The following is a 20,795-nucleotide window of genomic DNA, read 5'->3' as shown; positions in this document are numbered from 1 at the left end:
AAGTCCAGTGTCCGATATGGTAAATACTACTCCTATCCCATTGATAGCACATTTTTAGTATATCATGTGGCCAGTTATGACTTAAATCATTCCTCTGAATTTACTGCATGTTCCCTCTGTGTCCATTCCCTTTGATGCGAAAGTGAAAAGTCCAAATCAAAGACTACGGATCAAGCAGGAAAACCAGTCTTTTAACCCATCTCTCCCAAGCTGTGTACAACGTACTTCTTCAAACAGAACTTACATTAAAGAAAAGATTAGCTCTGACTGCAATGTGGGGTGATATCTTCTATGAACGTCGTGACACCATTGACGCTATTACAATCCAGTCTTCAGGAGCAGGCTGTCGCAGAGAAAACATGATGGATATCATTCCTAAATTGGTCCATCATTACTTGAAATTCCGATTATTTTTTTAGGAAAAAGGAGATCAGGTGAGAATTACAACCTCGTAAATCCGCCAAGTTATCTCGTAAACTCTCAAAAGTAGCAAGCAAATAATCATGGCGTGTAATTTAATTCATTTATAAGCACGCAAAATATCAGTTAACTCTTATTTTATTTCATTTTGTACGTTTTTCTGTCCCTGAATTCGCAACTTGTTACGAAAAGATCACGTAAATGTTGAACTTATAATTGCTTTCACAGTGTTCAGATCTCATTGTATTTTCTGTTATGGGCGTTAAAAATATTAACTGAGAGAAAAGTATTAATTATGAATAAGGAACTAACCAGGTATTCCAAAAGTTACGAAGACCAGGGTTCAATGCAAGAAATTCGACTTTAAAACGGACCACGTTTAGAGTAACAAGTACTGTGAACTCTCTTCGAATTTCAATCATAGCGTTGCAGCGGATCTGTGTAACCTCACAGATTGTGTACACTATTATTTATGTTCGTCCTGCTACTACTATCACTATCGTTATTATTACGACTATTATCACTATCATTATTATTACTATTATTACTATTACTATCATTACTATTACTACTATTATCACTATTACTACTATTATCACTGTCATTACTATTATTATCACTATCATTGCTACTACTACCAATATTATTATTACTACTACTGTCACTATTATTATTATTACTATTACTGCCACTATCATTATTATTACTACTACTACTACTACTACTACTACTACTACTACTACTACTGCCACTATAATTATTACTATTACTACTGTCACTATCATTATTATTACTACTACTATCACTACCATTATTATTACTATTACTGTCACTATTATTATTATTATTATTACTATTACTGTCACTATCATTATTGTTACTACTACCATTACTATCACTATCATTACTATTACTTCTATCATTATCATTAATACTATTATCATAATCATTATTACAATTATCACCATCATTATTACTACTATTATCAGTACCACTATGATTATTATTATTACTACTACTATCACTATCGTTATTACTATTACCTGTATCATTATTACTTCTACTATCAGTATCATTATTACTACTCTTATCACTATCATTATTAGTACTATTATCACTATATTACTATTGTCACAATCATTATTATTGCTACTATTGTCACTATCATTATTAATGCAGTGCATCTTCGCCATCATGCCTATGATGACTGACCGGCTGCGTGCCCGGTTGGAGTTCGTGCTTCTGCCGCTGAGATGGCAAGCATGCTCACGCAACTTAACTCGTTAAAACGTACAATGGAGCTTCATGCACAACATTTGGATCTCTGATGATCAATATCTGTCATTCTGAGATGCTGCATGGCAATGCAGGTGAAATCAAGCATCATAAAAAAAAAAAAAAAAAAAAAAAATCGATCCGGGACCAAGTTCTTCTTTTTTAGTTTTTTCCAACACCTAATTAGAAAAATTAAGCCTGCAATTGTATTTTTGGGGCTATAATTCATGACATGATCGAATTCTATATGGTTTTAGTTTCAATAATTTTGTTGCCACTCCCGCAGACGCTTCAGAAAACCCTGTCTGCTGTGCTAAATGTCTCAAAGACTTGCGTGGGCTATACTCTAATGTCACACCAATTTCATCCAGTTTCTCCTTCGTAAGAACATGGCACTTTTGTCGTCTTTTCCTGTCATTTACAGAAATTGTTCCGTTGAATCTATTAAATAACCTTAATATTGTTCTTCTAGAGAGTATTGACCTGTTGGGAAATTTATGTCTGAATTTTCTCTTCGCTGAAACACACGATTTTCTATTCTTTATGTACATGTTGTGTATGTAAATACGTTCCCTTAATGAATATCTATTTATCATGATGAAACTATTTGTTCTCCATCTCAGCTAAATGAATACTGCCAGAGACCAAGTTATAAATAAACTGTTTTATTGTAGACGTCGTAGTGTTGATATGAATGGGAAAGGTATTGACTAGCTGCGCCAGCATACATGTCACCTTAGAGGCAGAAGCGCGGTTTTACATCAGCCACGCGGCTGGTCAATCATCGCGGGCATGATGGCAAAGACACACTGTACTATTATCACTATCATTACTTCTCTTATCACTATCATTATTATTACTATCATCACTATCATTATAATTATATTATCACTATCATTATAATTACTATTATCACTATCATTATTATTACTATTAATATCACTATCATTATTACTACTATTATCATTATAATTACTACTCTCAACATATCATTATTACTATTATTATCATTACTACTACTACTATTATCACTATCATTATTATTATTATTATTATTATTATTATTACTATCATCACTATCAATTTACTACTATTATCCCTATCATTATTTTTTTACTACCTGAGCTTTTTTTATAATGAATAAGGTGGTGGAACTCTATGTAAAATTTATTGGAGCGGATGGAAAGATGATTACTGCCTAGTACACTGGGCAAGGCCTAAATAGAGTTCAGAAAAAACCATGTTGAAACATAACTAACCTCGTTTATTTTCACATCACAGAGCACCTTTCAGAATAAATGAAAAATTAAATATCTGTTCATATGAACTATCTCAATTTGGGTTAACAAAATAATAGATTGGTTTGCAAAAAAAAAAAAAAAAAAAAAGATATATAAATGAATAAAAGCATTTACTAAACCACATATTGGTATTACTCGACCGAGGCCAGTGGAGTCCTGCAGCCCGGAGCGCCACTTGTACTGTTCTTGCGTTCATAATATGTCATCGCAATAGCTCACATTATGCCCACGGCTCCACTTTCCTTGGTCGAGTAATATCCAAAGTATTTGGTTTTTCACAGCACAGACATTCTTTCAGTATTTTCTTCTTTCCTCTTTCCTTGTGGCATCTGTTGCAGCATGATGGCCTTTCAGCTACCAAGATTTAACATAATTGTCAGGGTTGAAGTTGATCAAAGGAGGCCCAATAATTTTAAAAAGAAGCAAGTTCCTCATAGTGTTAACTATCAGAATGATCTTAGTGGAGAGAGAATGAAGTTGAGTTGAGGGAAGCCTCACAATATATTGGTGGGGCAGAATTCGAACACTTCTGACTGTTGCTGCTACTGCTGCTACTACTACTACTACTAAAAAATACACAAAAAAAGATAAAAGTCTAAATACCAAGAACTGCCAGTGCAGAACATGTAAAATGCATATAGACATAATTAGAAGAAAAGAATCAATTCTAGATTTACTTATGTATAAATCTGTTCTCCAATTCAAGTAAAAAATTATTGTAATAATAAAAAGGAATCACAAAGTTGTAGTAACATAAAAAAATAGTTATCCACTACTCAGCTCTCTTTGACTGTTCTAAGAATTGATAATCTGAATTTGTTGCTATTAAAAATATGTTATTGTTGATGGCTGCTGTACTACTATAGTCTATGCAAAATAAGAACTGCCTTTGATGTAATCAATGACCGAAGTATTCAAGGCAAAAGGGAAGAAGAGTTTCTTAGCTCTTCATTTTTTCTTGGGTATAAGAATTATTTCACAATTTATAGCGAAGGTGTGGTGCACGCTTATCCTTTACTAAAATCATACACGACAATGTTATGGCAGTGCACTACAAATATGGTGGTAAATAATATTGTGTTTGTTAAACAAATTCGAAGTTGTAAAAATGTATAAATAGCTGAGAAATGTTGTTCGATTGTGTTGTCTGATTGTGTCGTGTGTATGGAGCAATATATTAAGAGCAGATCTTACATTGGATGAACTATAGCAGATCAAACGTACCTGTGAAGAGGTAGAATTTTTCTCTCAACAGTGAAATCACCATCACATTCCCCAATATATTCTTGCAGAACTTTCATTACACGACACATTTTCACAGCTTCACCTTTCAGTTTGTTTAGCATAACTGGAGAACCAACAAGGCCACCATCATCCCTCATACCGGCATCGTCATGAGAGAGGACTGATACAGTATCATAATGGGCACGTAGTCGATCTAGGCATTCCGAAATGTAAGTTTCATGGAACTCTAGCAACGAGGACTGCAATCTTGGCCCAAGGTTTGTATTTACTTCTTTCAACAGCTCAATGGCTCGAGTTGCTATTTCATCTCCACTGTTTGTTACAACCTAAACAAATTGAAAGTAAATAATATTAATATGAAAACTAAGAATACTCTGGATAACAATAATAAAAAATAATCTTGCATAACGAATTAATGATATTACTGTAGAGTGAACAGACTGTGTAAAGTTCGAACTATAAAAAAATTTCATTTCAGGCAATGAGTAGAAATTTACGAAACAAATGTATTCATGTTTTGTATTTGCTAGCTACTGGATCTGAAGTTTGTGTGTTCAAACCTGGTTGAGGGCGATAAAATCCTTAGCATGACTTCCTCCAAAGGGACAATGAAGCTGGGAAGCCCATGTCGTAGATCAGTGATTGACAGGTTATGATTTTGTGACGTTAGAGCATGTTCACTCTTGCTGAGCACATGAAGTGGAGCAGTTGAGTTACAGCCTCACAGTAGCAAGTAAGTGCATTTCTGTGGCGGTATGTACATTATTGTTTGGTAGAATTAGTGAACTTGTGAATTAATATGAAGCTATTCTCTGTATGCTGCAGTATGTGTGTACATTATGCAGAGGCACAGCACTGTATACTAGTTAGAGACTATCAACCCCTATCACTATTTCTGTGTAAGAAAATCTGTTCCTATTGTGGAATATGGAGAAATGGAAAAGTGTTTAGTTTGTTATCAAGTACTCCAGCATGTTAAAAATTTCAACTTACAGCATTATAATTCAGCATGTTATGCCAATGAATATGATAAATATGAGAGAGATGATCAGCAAGTGTTAACACAACACTTGAAAGAAAAACGGAAACAGTAAGTTCAAAAACTCCCCAAATCCAGAGAAGAAAAATTTTCAGATGAAAAAAATTATATATATATATATATATATATATATATATATATATATATATATATATATATATATATACATATACATATTTTGTAACTTTTAATTCAAACAACAATGTGGTTTTTACTTCTATCTTTAATCACACCTGTCAACAATGGGTATTTCACTCAACACTGCAACACCGTAGTCGTTATTGCACTCTGCAGACGACAATGACTATTCACGTTTATTATTGAGAACAACAGCAATGTACTCCTAATTTCAACTAATGTTCACAAAGCACTATTTACAAAACAAAACTGTCAGTTCTCAGTTCGTTCGCCTTGACTAGTTCTTCTAGCTCACTCACTCAAGTACATGGTATATCGAACCCTAGGCCTTACGGATACAGTTTACTGCACTTCAAACCGAAGATTTTCAGATAGTCCACTGCACTTCGAACCCAAGTCTACCAAAGTCAGTTCACTGCACTTCGAGCCCAAGACTTCAGGACGCGTTGCCCTCAACTGAACGCTGCCACAGTACTCACTTAAGTTCACTGTACTTCAAACCCAAGACTTCCGGACGCGTTGCCCTCGCCTGGACGCTACCACAGTACTCACTTAAGTTCACTGTACTTCATAAACTGACTGGCTGTTCTAAACTGGCTTGACAGACTCGAAGGCTGCACGCTTTTATTTGTCTAAACTGGCTTGACAGACTCAAAGGCTGCTCGCTTTTATTTGTTAGATTACACTTTCTCGAATGTACTGTTTCCCGAAGTTTCTACAACAATCGGATCGGGAACAATCTGTTTCCAGGCGTTTTGTTACTTCTGCAGCAGTCGATTTCCTTCTCCTCTCTGCCGCGGCCCAGCGCCCACTGACTTGCGTCTCCCCTCTCTGCCACCTTCCTTCCTGCGCACCCTCCCTTCTGCCGGACGCGCGCTCGACTCCCGAGGCAGCAAGAACTTTCCAACATGGTTGCCACAATATATATCTGTGTGTGTGTTTTAAAACAAACGTAACTTTTCGAGTATCATGTTTCAGAATATCATATCAATTACTCAGTAAGTTTTTTTGTATCAGTTTATGCATTAAGGCCTTATTAAACATTACTTGAAAATTATGGACTTGTTATATATTTGAAATCACACACTTTTTTAATAAAGGAAATGCACTGACCAGAGGTTAATTCGTATATTAAAGACAGAAAATTACACAGCTATATGAAACTTATTAACTGGACTATTCATGGTCATAATCCCAATCCTACTTAAAATTATCACTAGTACCAACAAGTGAGGGAAAAATGTTCGTCTATGTGTTATAAAACAATAACCCCAAATATTGCAAAACTGGTGATGCAGAAAAGAATAAAAATAAGCTAGAAAAGTGGTGTGCTTGGACAGTAAAGTGCATCATAAACAATACTTGTTGTAGGTTAATTATGTACTGTAGAGGAAGTTTCTTATAATATGGTTATTGTATTAAAATGTATATTTTAATTTATGTTGTGGAATTTAAAAATGGATATCAGGCAAGGGTAAACGTAATCAAGGATGAGAATGGTAACTTGCTTGCAGACTCTCATTCAATCCTGAACAGGTGGAAAAACTATTTTGGGCAACTACTAAATATACATAGGCCAAACTGAAATGATCAGGACGAAATTCAAATACAAACTGTTGAGCCATTTATACCTGAACCCACACTTTCTGAAGTCAAAATTGCAATAGAAAATCTGAAAAAGTACAAGTTTCCAGGTATTGATCAAATTCCAGCAGAATTAATACAAGAGGGTGGAAGCGCATTATCTAGCGAAATTTATAAACTTGTACTTGCAATTTGGGAAAAGGAAATTGTATCAGAACAATGGAAGGAGTCCATAATCGTACCTATTTTTAAGAAGGGGGACAAGACGAAGTGTAGTAATTTTCGAGGAATATCACTTTTGTAGACGTCATACAAAATTTTGTCCAATATCCTTTTGAGAAGATTAACTCCATGTGTAGATGAAATTATTGGGGATCATCAGTGTGGTTTTAGGCATAATAGACTATTGATCAGATTTTTTGTATTCAACAGATATTGGAGAAAAAAATGGGAGTATAAGGGTACAGTACATCAGATATTCATAGATTTCGGAAAAGTATATGACTCGGTTAAGAGAGAAGTTTTATATAATATTCTCATTGAATTTGGTATTTCCAAGAAACTAGTTCGATTAATTAAAATGTGTCTCAGTGAAACTTACAGCAGAGTCCATATAGGCCAGTTTGTAATGCTTTTTCCAATTCACTGAGGGCTAAAGCAGGGAGATGCACTATCACCTTTACTTGTTAACTTCACTCTAGAATATGCCATTAGGAAAGGTCAGGATAACACAGAGGGTTTGGAATTGAACGGGTTACATCAGCTGCTTGTCCATGCGGATGACGTGAATATGTTAGGAGAAAATCCACAAACGATTAGGGAAAACGCGGAAATTCTACTTGAAGCAAGTAAAGCGATAGGGTTGGAAGGAAATTCCGAAAAGACTGAGTATATGATTATGTCTCGTGACCAGAATATTGTACAAAATGGAAATATAACAATTGGAGAGTTATCCTTCCAAGAGGTGGAAAAATTCAAATATCTTGGAGCAACAGTAACAAATATAAATGATACTCGGGAGGAAATTAAACGCAGAATAAATATGGGAAATGCCTGTTATTATTCGGTTGAGAAGCTTTTGTCATCTAGTCTGCTGTCAAAAAATCTGAAAGTTAGAATTTATAAAACAGTTATATTACCGGTTGTTCTGTATGGATGTGAAACTCGGACTCTCACTTTGAGAGAGGAACAGAGATTAAGGGTGTCTGAGAATAAGATTCTTAGGAAAATATTTGGGGTTAAGAGGGATGAAGTTACAGGAGAATTGAGAAAGTTACACAATGCAGAGCTGCACGCATTGTATTCTTCACCTGACATAAATGGGAACATTAAATCCAGACGTTTGAGATGGGCAGGGCATGTAGCACATATGGGCGAATCCAGAAATGCATATAGAGTGTTAGTTGAGAGGTCGGAGGGAAAAAGACCTTTGGGGAAGCCGAGACGTAGATGGGAAGTTAATACTATAATGGATCTGAGGGAGGTGGGATATGATGGTAGAGACTGGATTAATCTTGCTCAGGATAGGGACCAATGGCGGGCTTATGTGAGGGCGGCAATGAACCTCCAGATTCCTTAAAAGCAGTAAGTAAATAGTAAGTTGTGGTTAAGAGTAGCCTGAATCAAAGTACAAATTTGCTCTATTCCCAATTTTCCGGAAACATAAAATTTGGAACTAAGGCTCATAGTATGTCAGCAGGAGTTTACCATTTTCATTTGTGTGAAAAAACGTTTCTATAATTGAGGTGTTCAGAGCTAAAGTGGATCAAGTCCATGAGACGTAGTTTTGAAATAATAGGACTTAAAGTTAACTTGCTCTAGTGGATTATCTAATTTCACTAGCAATAATTTTATTGTTCCATTCTCAAATTCTAGATTTATAAAATATAAACAATTGTGATGTTGATTGATGCAACGGTTTGGTGACTTGATCCACTATGGCTCATCATGAAGAAATGAGGGGCGTTTTTACAAAACTCGTTATCTACAAAATTATCTTTTTTTCCAAGACAACTCTTTTCTAAAACACACAACTGTAGATACCGAGTTTTGAAAAATCTCTTTTATTTCAAGATCAATTTACTGATATACTTACCAACTTTAGCTTAATTCTGATAGCACCATTGGATTCTCCTGACCCAAAAACATAAGGATAAGCTAAAACCTTAAAATCGAAAAAAAAAAAAAAAAAATGTAGACAACGAGTTTCGTGAAAACGCCCCTCAAATCTGAGCCAAAAGTGACTGGTCCACCCTACTGGCAAATGCTTGGAATTAAGACTTGATTCATTACTGCTCGGAAAAGATCCAACTTGAGATAATCAAAAAATGAATTAAACTCAATTTATGAAAATTTGTGACTTGATCCACTTTAGTTCTGAATGCCTCAATTCATTTAAAATGTTACAACATATTTGTAAACATTTTCTTATTATTATATTATTATTATTATTATTATTATTATTATTATTATTATTATTATTATTATTATTTATTAGACAATCAGATTTATATTAGAATTTGCAAATTATACACAAAATAAAAAAAAAAAAATTACAGAAAATTGCAGTTCTCACAATTTTATTTCCTTACAGAAACTCTACTGACGGCATATAATCTGTAATGAACAAAAAGCTCTGTGATTTAGATTAATTCACTGTTATTAATATTAACACAGACGTATTAAATACATACCGCCAATGTAGTATTCCCCTAATGTGTACCATTATTACCCAAAGCAACTGCCAATTCTCTTATAATGGAGAAAAACTTCTCTTTGAAATTATGTTACAGAGCACAGATCCTGCCGACCACTGTCATAGAATTTCAGCACGTAAATGAACAATGTCCCTGATATAGGGTTCCAGGCAAAATCTGTTGGCATAATGAGCCCATACCAGTAGCATAAGAGTGCATGGAGTGGTCACATCTACATCACTAATTCATATCAAATTATTGTTATTATTATTATTATTATTATTATTATTATTATTATTATTATTAATTTTCCAGTAATGCTATTTCACCACACTAGATATGGCAAGACCATATGATTTTGTTTGCAAGAAATTGTCAAGAATGATATTTCTTCTGCGAAATTTGAAAATGTATTTATTTATTTTATTGGGTTACTTTACGATGCTGTATCAGCATCTAGGTTATTTAGCGTCTGAATGATATGAAGGTGATAATGCCGGTGAAATGAGTCCGGGGTCCAGCACTGAAAGTTACCCAGCATTTGCTTGTATTGGGTTGAGGGAAAACCCCGGAAAAAACCTCAACCAGGTAACTTGCCCCGACCGGGATTCGAACCCAGGCCACCTGGTTTTGCGGCCAGACTCGCTGACCGTTACTCCACAGGTGTGGACTTGAAAATGTATATTCTGAAGAAGTACATTAGATGACACATAGGAATGATTACATCTATAAAATACCAGAAACCGTGACCTTTTTGACCTACCTATATGTAGGCTAATCAAAACAATGAATAATTATCTTATTATATCTTTAAAAATTGCAAATAAATTTGTTTCTTATGCTTTCAATCTGGAAAAGAGGTCTTTTAACAGACTTGTCTTTGAATAGTTGATGAACAAACCTTTTTATGATATTAATGAATTTTTATGATATTAATAAGTTTTTTTATGTGAATGTTGTTTAGTGTTTTTGCTACGATTTTATGATCTTTCATGCCCTTTGCTTGAGGTTCTGGCTAATATGTATATCTATCACCAGGCAGTACATCTCATTTGGTATGTGTCAGACGAAGAACAATTGTTTGTATACATCTGAAGTCTGAGTAGTGTAATATGTAACTAATTGGAAATGTATGCAATGGAGGGGGTAAGGAACTGGCCACCCTACCCCATTATCCCCTGGCCTAATTCCCTCTTAAGTGGTGCCATGTTGGTATTACTTGTGAGGTTCAGACATGTTTTCAGACAGTTGACTAATCAACAATGAATCCTATTGACTTTGTCGATTGCACATATTTGTGCTCACTGATTGTAATGATATTCAATAAATTCAATATGTTAAATGTGATTTACACGGTGCTGATTTTAACGCTACTCGCTAGCTTCTTCTGTAACCACCTAGACTAGGCATGGGGAAAAGGAGAGGAACTAGATGCAAAACAAATGAGAAATGGTAAGCATATACTGCCTGTTACACCTGCGCAATCTGTCGGAGAAGTTTGGCAGTTGTAGAAACATATGAAGATATGAAATATAACATTAACTCATTTTCGAAAAAAAATTGCTGCATCTAATTCTGCAACTACACGCCTCATATAAAAGGTGATTACAATTATCACTCCATCTTTTTAAAATTTCCTTTTTCTCAGTTAAAAAATTTCCATTAGCATATCTACATACGTTAGGTCTTGGTTTAAAATTTTTCCTATCATTATTTACAAATTTATAAAAAAATTTAGTTTCATTTGAGTTTCTTAAAGTTTCTAATTTTTGTAATCGTTCATTTTCAAATTTCCTTTTCCTTTTTTTTTTTTCTGTGTATTTTCTTTTCTTCCCTTCACTTATCTTTATATACTTTTGTAACTTTCCTTGTGTTTTCTTTCTGAAGCATGTTGAAAAACGCCCTGTTCTTCCCTTCTGTTATTATTTGGCATTCTTTGTCAAATCAATTATTACTCTCCGGTTTATGGGTTTTACCAAGTACTTCCTCTGCTGTTGTTATTCTTCTTTTGTTTCCCATTCATCATCAGTTTGGGTTTCATCAGGTTTTTAATTTTTCACGTTCATAATTTGTTGGTTCATCTTATGTTTGTAGTATTTTCAATTTACCAATGTTAAATTTCATTCCATGCCTTGGCATTGTGGTCTAAGGCACCCTCCCTAGGACTCACATTACAGAATGCATGCTGGTTCGAGTCCTCATGGAGAAAGAAATTTTCTCAAGAACTTTTGGCCAGTGTATGGGACCGGTGCCCACCCAGCACCCAAACTAAAACAAATTTAATAACATAAAAACTAAAAATAAAGCATTTCAAATGGAAAACACGCAAGAAAATGTTACAGCTACCAGAGGGAAGTAATGGGGGAAAAAATGAACTATCAATGGAAGTAAAATATTGACTGTGCTGCTATTTAGCAGCTTGGAGTGTTTATACACTCCTTGTAGCGTGATGGGTTACGTGATTAAAACAGAGAGGTGTGCATTTGATGTCAATAAGAAAATGCAAAAGAACAGAATTATTTAGTCACAAGGTTCACAACATTTTAAATTAATAAGAAATTACAAAGTTATTGGAATAGATATGAAATGAAACAATTCTAGCATTTTCAAACGTAATTATGATTTAGTTGTGCATGACTTTGGAAACTTTCATACATTGTGCATTTCGTTCCTTGGCTAATGGTTATCCATTTTATTTTTGATGTAACAATTTATTAGCACAATGAAATATTTGTCAGTGAAGATATTGGCACAGCTGCTGCTTTAGGGATCTTGTATCCTGTAGTTTATCTTTTACATCAAGTAGATGTGATCTTAAAAGCTTTGCAGGCATTGTATCTTTGATATAAAACAACTTATGCATAGTTTGCCTTAACATTTTGCACATTCCTCGAATACTGAAAAACCATTGCTTGGTTTGCAAATGGTACTTCAAAAACTTTTGTGTCAGTTGAAGTTTGTTGATTAGGCCTATAACTTATACTTAATTCAAAGAATCCTTCAAAGTGTCTGTTTTAGCATTATAAGATATATATTTCTTTAAAAACATTGTATCTTCAACAATAATAGTTACAACCTTTTCATTCAATGGTACAATAATGGATTTTATTTTTAATATTAATTATAGAATGGTGCGATTTATTCTGGGATCTATACCAAATTCATGAAGTCAATTTTTGAGAGATCTAACTTTTGGTAAATATACAGTAATTTTCTTCTTAGAATTCTTTAGCCTTAAGGTGAACATTAATGGAATGTTGCGGCAAAACTTTCATTGCAACTGGAATATCATTTCCGCATTTCCTTGTTTTTAAGCACACTTGTGACTAATGAATTCATCATCTTGAACAATTTTAATTAAATTGGCATTTAAACTTGCTGTGTTCAGAGCTGTAATTTCCGCTTGAGCAAATATTCATCTTTTAGGATTTCTTGCATTGTAAAAAAAAAAATGATCTTAATTTAGTGAAGTATTAATAATGCCTTTAAAGTATAGGACTAAACAAATTATTTGTACGAATAACTGCCTGAATCACTTATTATGAAAAAAAAAAACACACGAGTCCACTTTCTTCACAAAATCAACAATTCACATTTTTATGAATAATTTCGAGGGAAAAATTGTTCCGGAGCCGGGTATCGAACCCGGGACCTTTGGTTTAACGTACCATAATAAACCAAAGGTACGTTAAACCAAAGGTCCCGGGTTCGATACCCGGCTCCGGAACAATTTTTCCCTCGAAATTATTCAAATCAACTTTACAGGGAGTTATACCTGAAATCTTGATTTGCATAATACACGTCACTGTTCGTTAACAGAAAACCACAATTTAAGTCACACGGAGTTAGTGTGCACTCGAAGTTGGTTGCTTGACGGTTGTCAGCCCACTTTGAGGTCTGTGGATATAGAGGGAAAAATTGGATCGGTGTCGGTTAGAGTTCCCGAGTAGCTCAGTGGTAGAGCATTGGTACATTAAACCAAAGGTCCCGGGTTCGATACCCGGCTCCAGAACAATTTTTCCCTCGAAATTATTCAAATCAACTTTACAGGGAGTTATACCTGAAATCTTGATTTGCATAATACACGTCACTGTTCGTTAACAGAAAACCACAATTTAAGTCACACGGAGTTAGTGTGCACTCGAAATTGGTTGCTTGACGGTTGTCAGCCCACTTTGAGGTCTGTGGATATAGAGGGAAAAATTGGATCGGTGTCGGTTAGAGTTCCCGAGTAGCTCAGTGGTAGAGCGTTGGTACGTTAAACCAAAGGTCCCGGGTTCGACACCCGGCTCCGGAACAATTTTTCCCTCGAAATTATTCAAATCAACTTTACAGGGAGTTATACCTGAAATCTTCGATTTGCACATTTTTATGTTACGCATCCCAAGACATACTATTTGGATAAAAAAGTAAAGACTTTCAATTTTTTAAATGGAGAAACTATAAAGAAGTGTTTTATATGAACAATGTAAAGTAGATTTATGCAGTTTAGTAACTGTTTCAGTTAACATAGAAAATGTGTCATTGCTACTGCACTATCTAATTACACAATGGAGGAGTAACGTCTGTAGTTTCTGTCTGACATCAGCTTCCTCGATGCAAGATCTAATATGTTTATTTGGGACCTTTGCAGTTCTTTCATTGTGCTTCGATTTTGACTCATATTTTCAGAAGAAGGAGCTGTTAAATTCAGTGAAAGAATAACTGTTATCTTCAGTCTATTAAAAATTAACAGTCCTACGACTGATTTGAAACTATGGTATACTTTTCCAATTTATTACACCCTATTTTTACTTACTCTTAATGTTTCGAATTATGGTTACTGAAGTTCGATAATCAAAATGATCTGAATATATTGTGATTTTCGTACAGATATTCTGTCTCTCTAGTTTTAAATGTTTCGTCTAGAACTGTTGACAGCATTTTTAGTTAGTGCTCGCATTTTGCTTGTGATATTGTTCATGTTTGTGTCTGTCGGGGTTATTTTGTTCAGAGACTTGAAAGCACATAAATGTCCAAGACAAATTCTCCGCTATATACCACATGGAAGACGATCCTTGGGATGCCCTATGAAAAGATGGACAGAGACCGTAACAGGCCACTAGGCCCAATACCTTCAATGACGATGATGATGATGATGATTGTTCGTGTTTTGTTTTTAAAGAATTTTAGACGCAAATAGCGATAGTAGCTGACGCGCCATATTAAACCTCACTAACTTACGTCTATCTGCATTTATTTACCTTATGAACATAGCACAAAAAAAAAGAAGCAAATAACAGTAGTACCAGTAGTAGAAACAGTAATAATAATAATAATAATAATAATAATAATAATAATAATAATAATAATAATAATCATCATCATCATCATCATCTTTTAACAGAAAAGTAATGTTCTACTGGTGTTTATATGACTACTCCCAATCTGTATCTTCTAGAAATCTGAAGAAAGATCTAGTATATTTTGCTTGGCGGAGTTTTTTACAAAACACAAAAACATTTCCACAATTAACTGACATTGTGTACAGCTATAATGAGAATAATCCTTACAACATCACGTGTTTGTTGAAGAACAAAACTCATATCACAGTTCAACACGCTATTCGTCACATCATTCTCGCTTCCTACAATCCCTGCCGCTAGACAGCACTGGTGAGTCATTCGCCACTTTACCGGAACTTTCTGGTATTATCATTTTAGAGTATTTGATTACACTTCCTTTTTCGATAATTTTCTACTAATCTTCACAGTTTCGGCATCATTCCCTTCTTTTTTTTTACTGCTGCTATTGTCTCTGTTTATATACTCAGTATACTGTACCAACATAAACACTGTTCAAGCTCTACAATAATTGTGGTTATTACTTCTTATATTCTTAAAATTTGTAGATTATGAGAGTATTATCCTGCTAACATTCTACTCCGCAAAACTAAAATAAAGTAGTAATATAAAACTTTACAAGAGTTATTCATTAAAACATTTTTCTCATTTACAACATTTGACTATGTGTTGATTATCCTGCTTATCACTAGTTCTGATACTATTATCTGTGCATTTCGAATTGGCAGATGAAGGTCACGTACAAACATACAAAAGTACAAACTACGCACAAGTCACTGAACTGAAAACTGTGAACTGAAGCACTGGTAATTCCAGCTGTTCTAGTTGACTTTTGTTGAGGAGAATGATCCAGGACTGGGGTAAGCACAGGTGGCAAATGCGGTCCATTGCTCAACCTTGAGCTGCCAGTTCAAAATGCACAGATAATTTTCTTATCCCCTAGTTCCGATACTACTATCTGTGCATTTAGAACTGGCAAATCAAAGTCACTTACAAACGTACAAAAGACCATGCCCTTTACAAATGCTGTAATTGGTAACAAAATGGTGGTTCACCATCATTATTCTGATTCAAGACTAAATCAGAAACAAGTAGATCTGGCTCAGGTCAAAAGTGACTGATATGATAAATGCTTCTCCCTCAGAGGAACACTGTTGCAATTTGTTAATTGTAATTTGTGCAGGGCATCATACAGATTAGTAAGTAAATGTAGTCAACAGGGACTGATTTACCCAGGTAATAGGTGGACTTCAAGGTCTTTGGAAAAACGTGAAGCTGAAAGTAGTGAACTCCAAGGACCTCTCCAAAAGGTCCAAAATGCTCATCTGGACGCAACACACGAATGAAACTACCACATTAGCTAAGATTCAGCAAACAGAATCCTAAGTTAAAAATGTAAGAGTGGCTTGTTATGAGTTAAGAAAGTGGTTGAGGAGGGGTAAATGATGACCTTCTTAGTCGACTTTGGCTCATACAAGGCAATTCAAGAATTGGTAGATAATCTGCAAGGCCCTGAGGAGTAATAAGGAATTTGAGGATGACAATGCTGCAGGTGAATCTTCAAGACAGTATAGTGGGAAATGCTGTGAAGATGAAGTCCAGAGATGTTGCACTCATCCAGCAAACTTGGTGTGTTAATAGAGAAATTAAAAGTCTTTGCGGTCTGGTAGAGAACTTATTTACAGTAGATTCAATGAGACTCCCAGGAATTGCATCTTAATTAAGAGGAATTTAAAATTACTTGCAGTTAATGAAACTACATTCCTGAAATCTCATGGTAGTGAATATAAAATCATGTGAAGAAGGCTCAAGGAAAATTATATTTGGATCAGAAGAAAGCTCAAGGAAAATTATATTCAGATCACTCTTATCTTCTCTATAATGATCCATCACTTTCACCATCCAGAGACATGGAACTGATGGCCAATTGTCAATAAGATGGATTGCATCTGGCATCGGCTGTGATGCGAACAAAAAAAAAAAAAAAAAAAAAAAAAAAACACCACCTGAGGAATTAAAAACATCAATGACAGAGGTGAGTTCCTGTACAATTTTATAGTGTCTAGGAACCTAGATATTAAAAAAGTAGGTAACAGACCTACTTTCGTTACTAAGAGAAAGAAAGCTTTGAGGGAAGGAAAAAGCACTCCTAAAGGAGGCATGTGAGAAAATTGAGTATGTTTCAGAAGGATCTTAGCAAGAAATGGAGTAGACATTATATTCATATGCACTAAACGCTAAGAATGGCATTGAGTGGATGTGATATCTGTTGGGAGGCTTTCTAGGCCTGATTCACTAGTTTCCAAAATCTAACACTGATTTGGTGGTTATTGTTTAGTCAACTGTTCGAAGACAGGTTTGAACCTCATAAGTGACACCAATAAGTCATCGGTCATGAGGCAACTAAGCAAGGATATAATGGCGTAGGGTGGCCAGTTCCTTTCCCCTCCATTGCATATAATTCTGACTAATAAAATGTTACACTAATCAGACTTCAGATGGATACAAACAATTGTTCTTCGTCTGATACATTGCCAAGTGAGATGTACTGCTTCATATTAGATATACGAGGTGCATCTAGAAAGTAAGTTTCCCTATTTTTAAAAAAAAAAAGAACACACACTTTCAGGAAAACATTTATTGGCAACAGATACAACAATGTTTCAGCTATTTTTCAACATAGCCATCATCAGAATTGAGACACTTGTATTGTGGGATCAACTTTTGTATCCCTCTGTCGTAGAACTCTGCCGCCTGTGAATGGAACCAGTGTGTGACAGAAGTCTTCAGCTCTTCGTTGTTGCCAAAATGCTCACTGGAGGACAGGAATTTCTTGAGGTGCAAGAAAACGAGAAAATCGCTGGGAGCAAGATCAGGACTGTATGGTGGATGATCAAACAACTCCCAGCCAAATTCCGTCAAAACAGCTGCTGTGCGCCAAGCCGTATGTGGACGAGTATTGTCATGGAGGAGCACAACACCTGCAGTAATCATTCCACGCCTCTTGTTTTGAATGGCACGTCGCAATTTTCGCAGTGTTTCACAGTAACGGTCAGCGTTCACTGTTTCACCTCTTGGAAGGAAGTCAATGAGCAGAGAGCCCTTCCTGTCCCAGAACAACGTGCACATCACTTTCCGTACCGACAGCGTCTGTTTGAATTTCGTCCTGACTGGAGATCCACTATGCCGCCAATGCATTGACTGCTGCTTGGTTTCCGGGGTGAAGTGCGAAATCCAAGTCTCATCGCCCGTGACGATCCTGTCGAGGAACTCGTCGCCATCATCATGATACCATTGCAGAAAGTCAGTGCTACTCCTAAACATTGTATTTTGTGTTCGGGTGTTAGGTTTTTCGGCACCCACCTGGCCCACACTTTTTTGAACAGCAGGTGCTTAGTGACAATCTCGTGCAACAAGGATCGCGATATCTGCGGAAAATGGCGGCTCAGCTCCGTAATCGTGAAACGACGGTTCTCCATGATGAACTGGCGCACCAGCTCAACACAATCATTGATGAGGGACGGTCGCCCACTGCGCTCTTCATCATGGACACTTTGACGACCTTCGGAAAACTGCCTACACCAGCGACGCACCATCTGCTTACTCATGATGTTCGGCCCATAGACCTGACAGAGCTGCCGATGAATTTCAATTGGCACAATGCTTTGTGCATTAAAGAACTTTATCACCGACCGAACCTCGCAGGCGGCAGGAGAAGGAATAAGAGCTTCCATTTCGGACCACTGCTGCCATGCTACTGGCACTAGGCAGGACCTGTCCGGCTGGCATATGATTGACGTCATAGATCTGTTACGCATGCGCAATTGACACGGCTAATTACGTTTACTTCCAAGGGGAAAAAATCGGGAATCTTACTTTCTGGAAGCGCCTCGTACATATTAGCCAGAACCTCAATCAGAGGTAAACATTTAGTTAACAGTCTTAACTGTCACATTTCAAAATGTGGTTTGTAAGACACATGCTCCAGTCATTGTAACTCATTTATCTATTACTACATTTCGGAGACTTATGACTTAGCCCTTCCAAAGGACACAATATCAACTCTAGGATGCTCTGTGGCATGGGTTTTGAAGAATATAAATCCAATGTCTAGTTATTTGCATTTGCCAATTGGATAATGGAGAATATACAAAAACACAGAAAGGAAAAATAGAGGAGTTACTTCGAGTTCTACTTCCTGGATCAATAACTCATGAGTCTATTACAGGTAGACAGTCTTGAACTGGAGTTTCCCAAAATGGAGTCGCCAGGGAAAACTGGGCAGTAGCCAAGGACATCATCAGTTAGGATAAAATGAAATGGAAATCCCCTTACAAATCTCCAGAAGTTTATGGAATTCTGCCAATCATGCGATAACAAGGATATGAATCAGTCAAAGCAACTGATCAGAATAACAATAGCCTTAGAACCTGTTGATTTTTATCCAGAACAAAATTCCGCTTCAAAACAGAAACTGGTCATCCATCTTGATAGAGTAACATGCTGGACGACGACATCTTGAAGGTGTTATGTCCAAAGCTTTTAATTGATCCCTCACTGAGGCTTACTTTGTAAAATACGGTGTACTGGTGAGCTGTCTTATAGTGAATACATTGCATTTTTACCCATGTGACTTTGTTGCCTCCAGAACTCTTTTTGCTCTTGGCGACAGCTTTCTCAAGGAGCTCAGTATAAAAGAAATCAATGTTTGACATCTCTGTTATGAAGAATCGATTTCTTCATCGAGAACTGGCCATCACTGAGTACCAGTCACTGGGAATGTAAATAATCTTTCCCTTGGATTATTTTTCTACTGAATTGAAATCACGATCTTTCAGCAGGTACGAATATCCAGATATTAGGAACTTCTGTTCTGTGACTTCAATATTCTTCCGAAACTGCAGGAACTTCATCAATGTCAGTGCAATCTTGATGTTCCAATTCTGGCCTGAAGCAGTGTGAGTAAATTATATGCAAAATAGGTTGAAGTGCTTCAACAAGCATGCTGCTATTTCTTGAGATCCTCTAGATCTTTTGTTTTCGTCCAATACATAAAAGAAACCTTTCTCCATACAAACAACATGGACTCCAGAGTTATAGACGCACATGTTTCGCTTGTAGTAAGCACCAGATACTGATTGAACAGGGAAGAGCTATCTGTAGAGACAACATTAAATATTTGGATTATTTTCATGTAGCGTTTTTATATATATGTTATATTCATGCCCAATTCCTTATCAGCCCTCACTGATTCCCTAGCTTTCTCTGGCTTCCAAAGATGAAACTCGTGAGCCACCTGTATTTCTTTCTCCTGCTTATCAGAGAGCTTTGGGTCACTAACTCTAATCTTTTATGTCTTATGAATACATTTTCTTGGTTTGTGAAGTTAAAATTGAACTGAGTATTAAAAATATCGCGATAGTAACTCTCTTTTACAGGAATTGCTTTCTTTCCACAACACCACTCTTTGTATAAATAACACATTTTGTGTAAGTCTAAGTTTTCATTCAAATAATCTTTGTTGGGATTATGGGTCCGCATATAAGGTGATTCATACAATGGAAAGCTTTCGATATGCTCCTTAACCAAATTTAGGTCCTGCTGTGAAATTTGTCTTGGATTTTCTTTCTTACCCCTGTTATCCTCTTCTGGAAATTTTGCAGATCGGAATTTTGCTAAGGCACAACATAGACTCCCATCAGTTATTTGAAATGTGTCAAGGAAGATGTTAAATGTTATGTTTTATTTAACGACG

The 20,795-nt window shown here is 35.8% G+C and overlaps 1 protein-coding gene and 1 non-coding gene across 7 annotated transcripts in view; one reads left to right on the top strand and one right to left on the bottom strand.

Annotated features, from left to right (window-relative positions):
- faf (ubiquitin carboxyl-terminal hydrolase-like faf) overlaps positions 1 to 20,795 on the bottom strand; it is a 607,647-nt gene that overhangs the window by 446,984 nt on the left and 139,868 nt on the right. For all 6 annotated transcript variants that reach the window (XM_069845718.1, XM_069845714.1, XM_069845717.1 and 3 more), the window contains one exon: positions 4,221 to 4,567. In XM_069845718.1, coding sequence (XP_069701819.1) covers positions 4,221 to 4,567 — 347 coding nt within the window. The remainder of the gene's footprint in view (positions 1 to 4,220; positions 4,568 to 20,795) is intronic.
- TRNAN-AUU (transfer RNA asparagine (anticodon AUU)) lies at positions 13,639 to 13,710 on the top strand. Its single transcript has one exon. It is a non-coding gene; the product is annotated as a tRNA-Asn (tRNA).

This window comes from Periplaneta americana, chromosome 14, assembly GCF_040183065.1.
Source record: "Periplaneta americana isolate PAMFEO1 chromosome 14, P.americana_PAMFEO1_priV1, whole genome shotgun sequence".
In the NCBI taxonomy this organism is placed as follows: domain Eukaryota; kingdom Metazoa; phylum Arthropoda; class Insecta; order Blattodea; family Blattidae; genus Periplaneta; species Periplaneta americana.
Note: the sequence above shows the minus strand (reverse complement) of the source record. Positions and strands in the feature narration are given on the sequence as shown.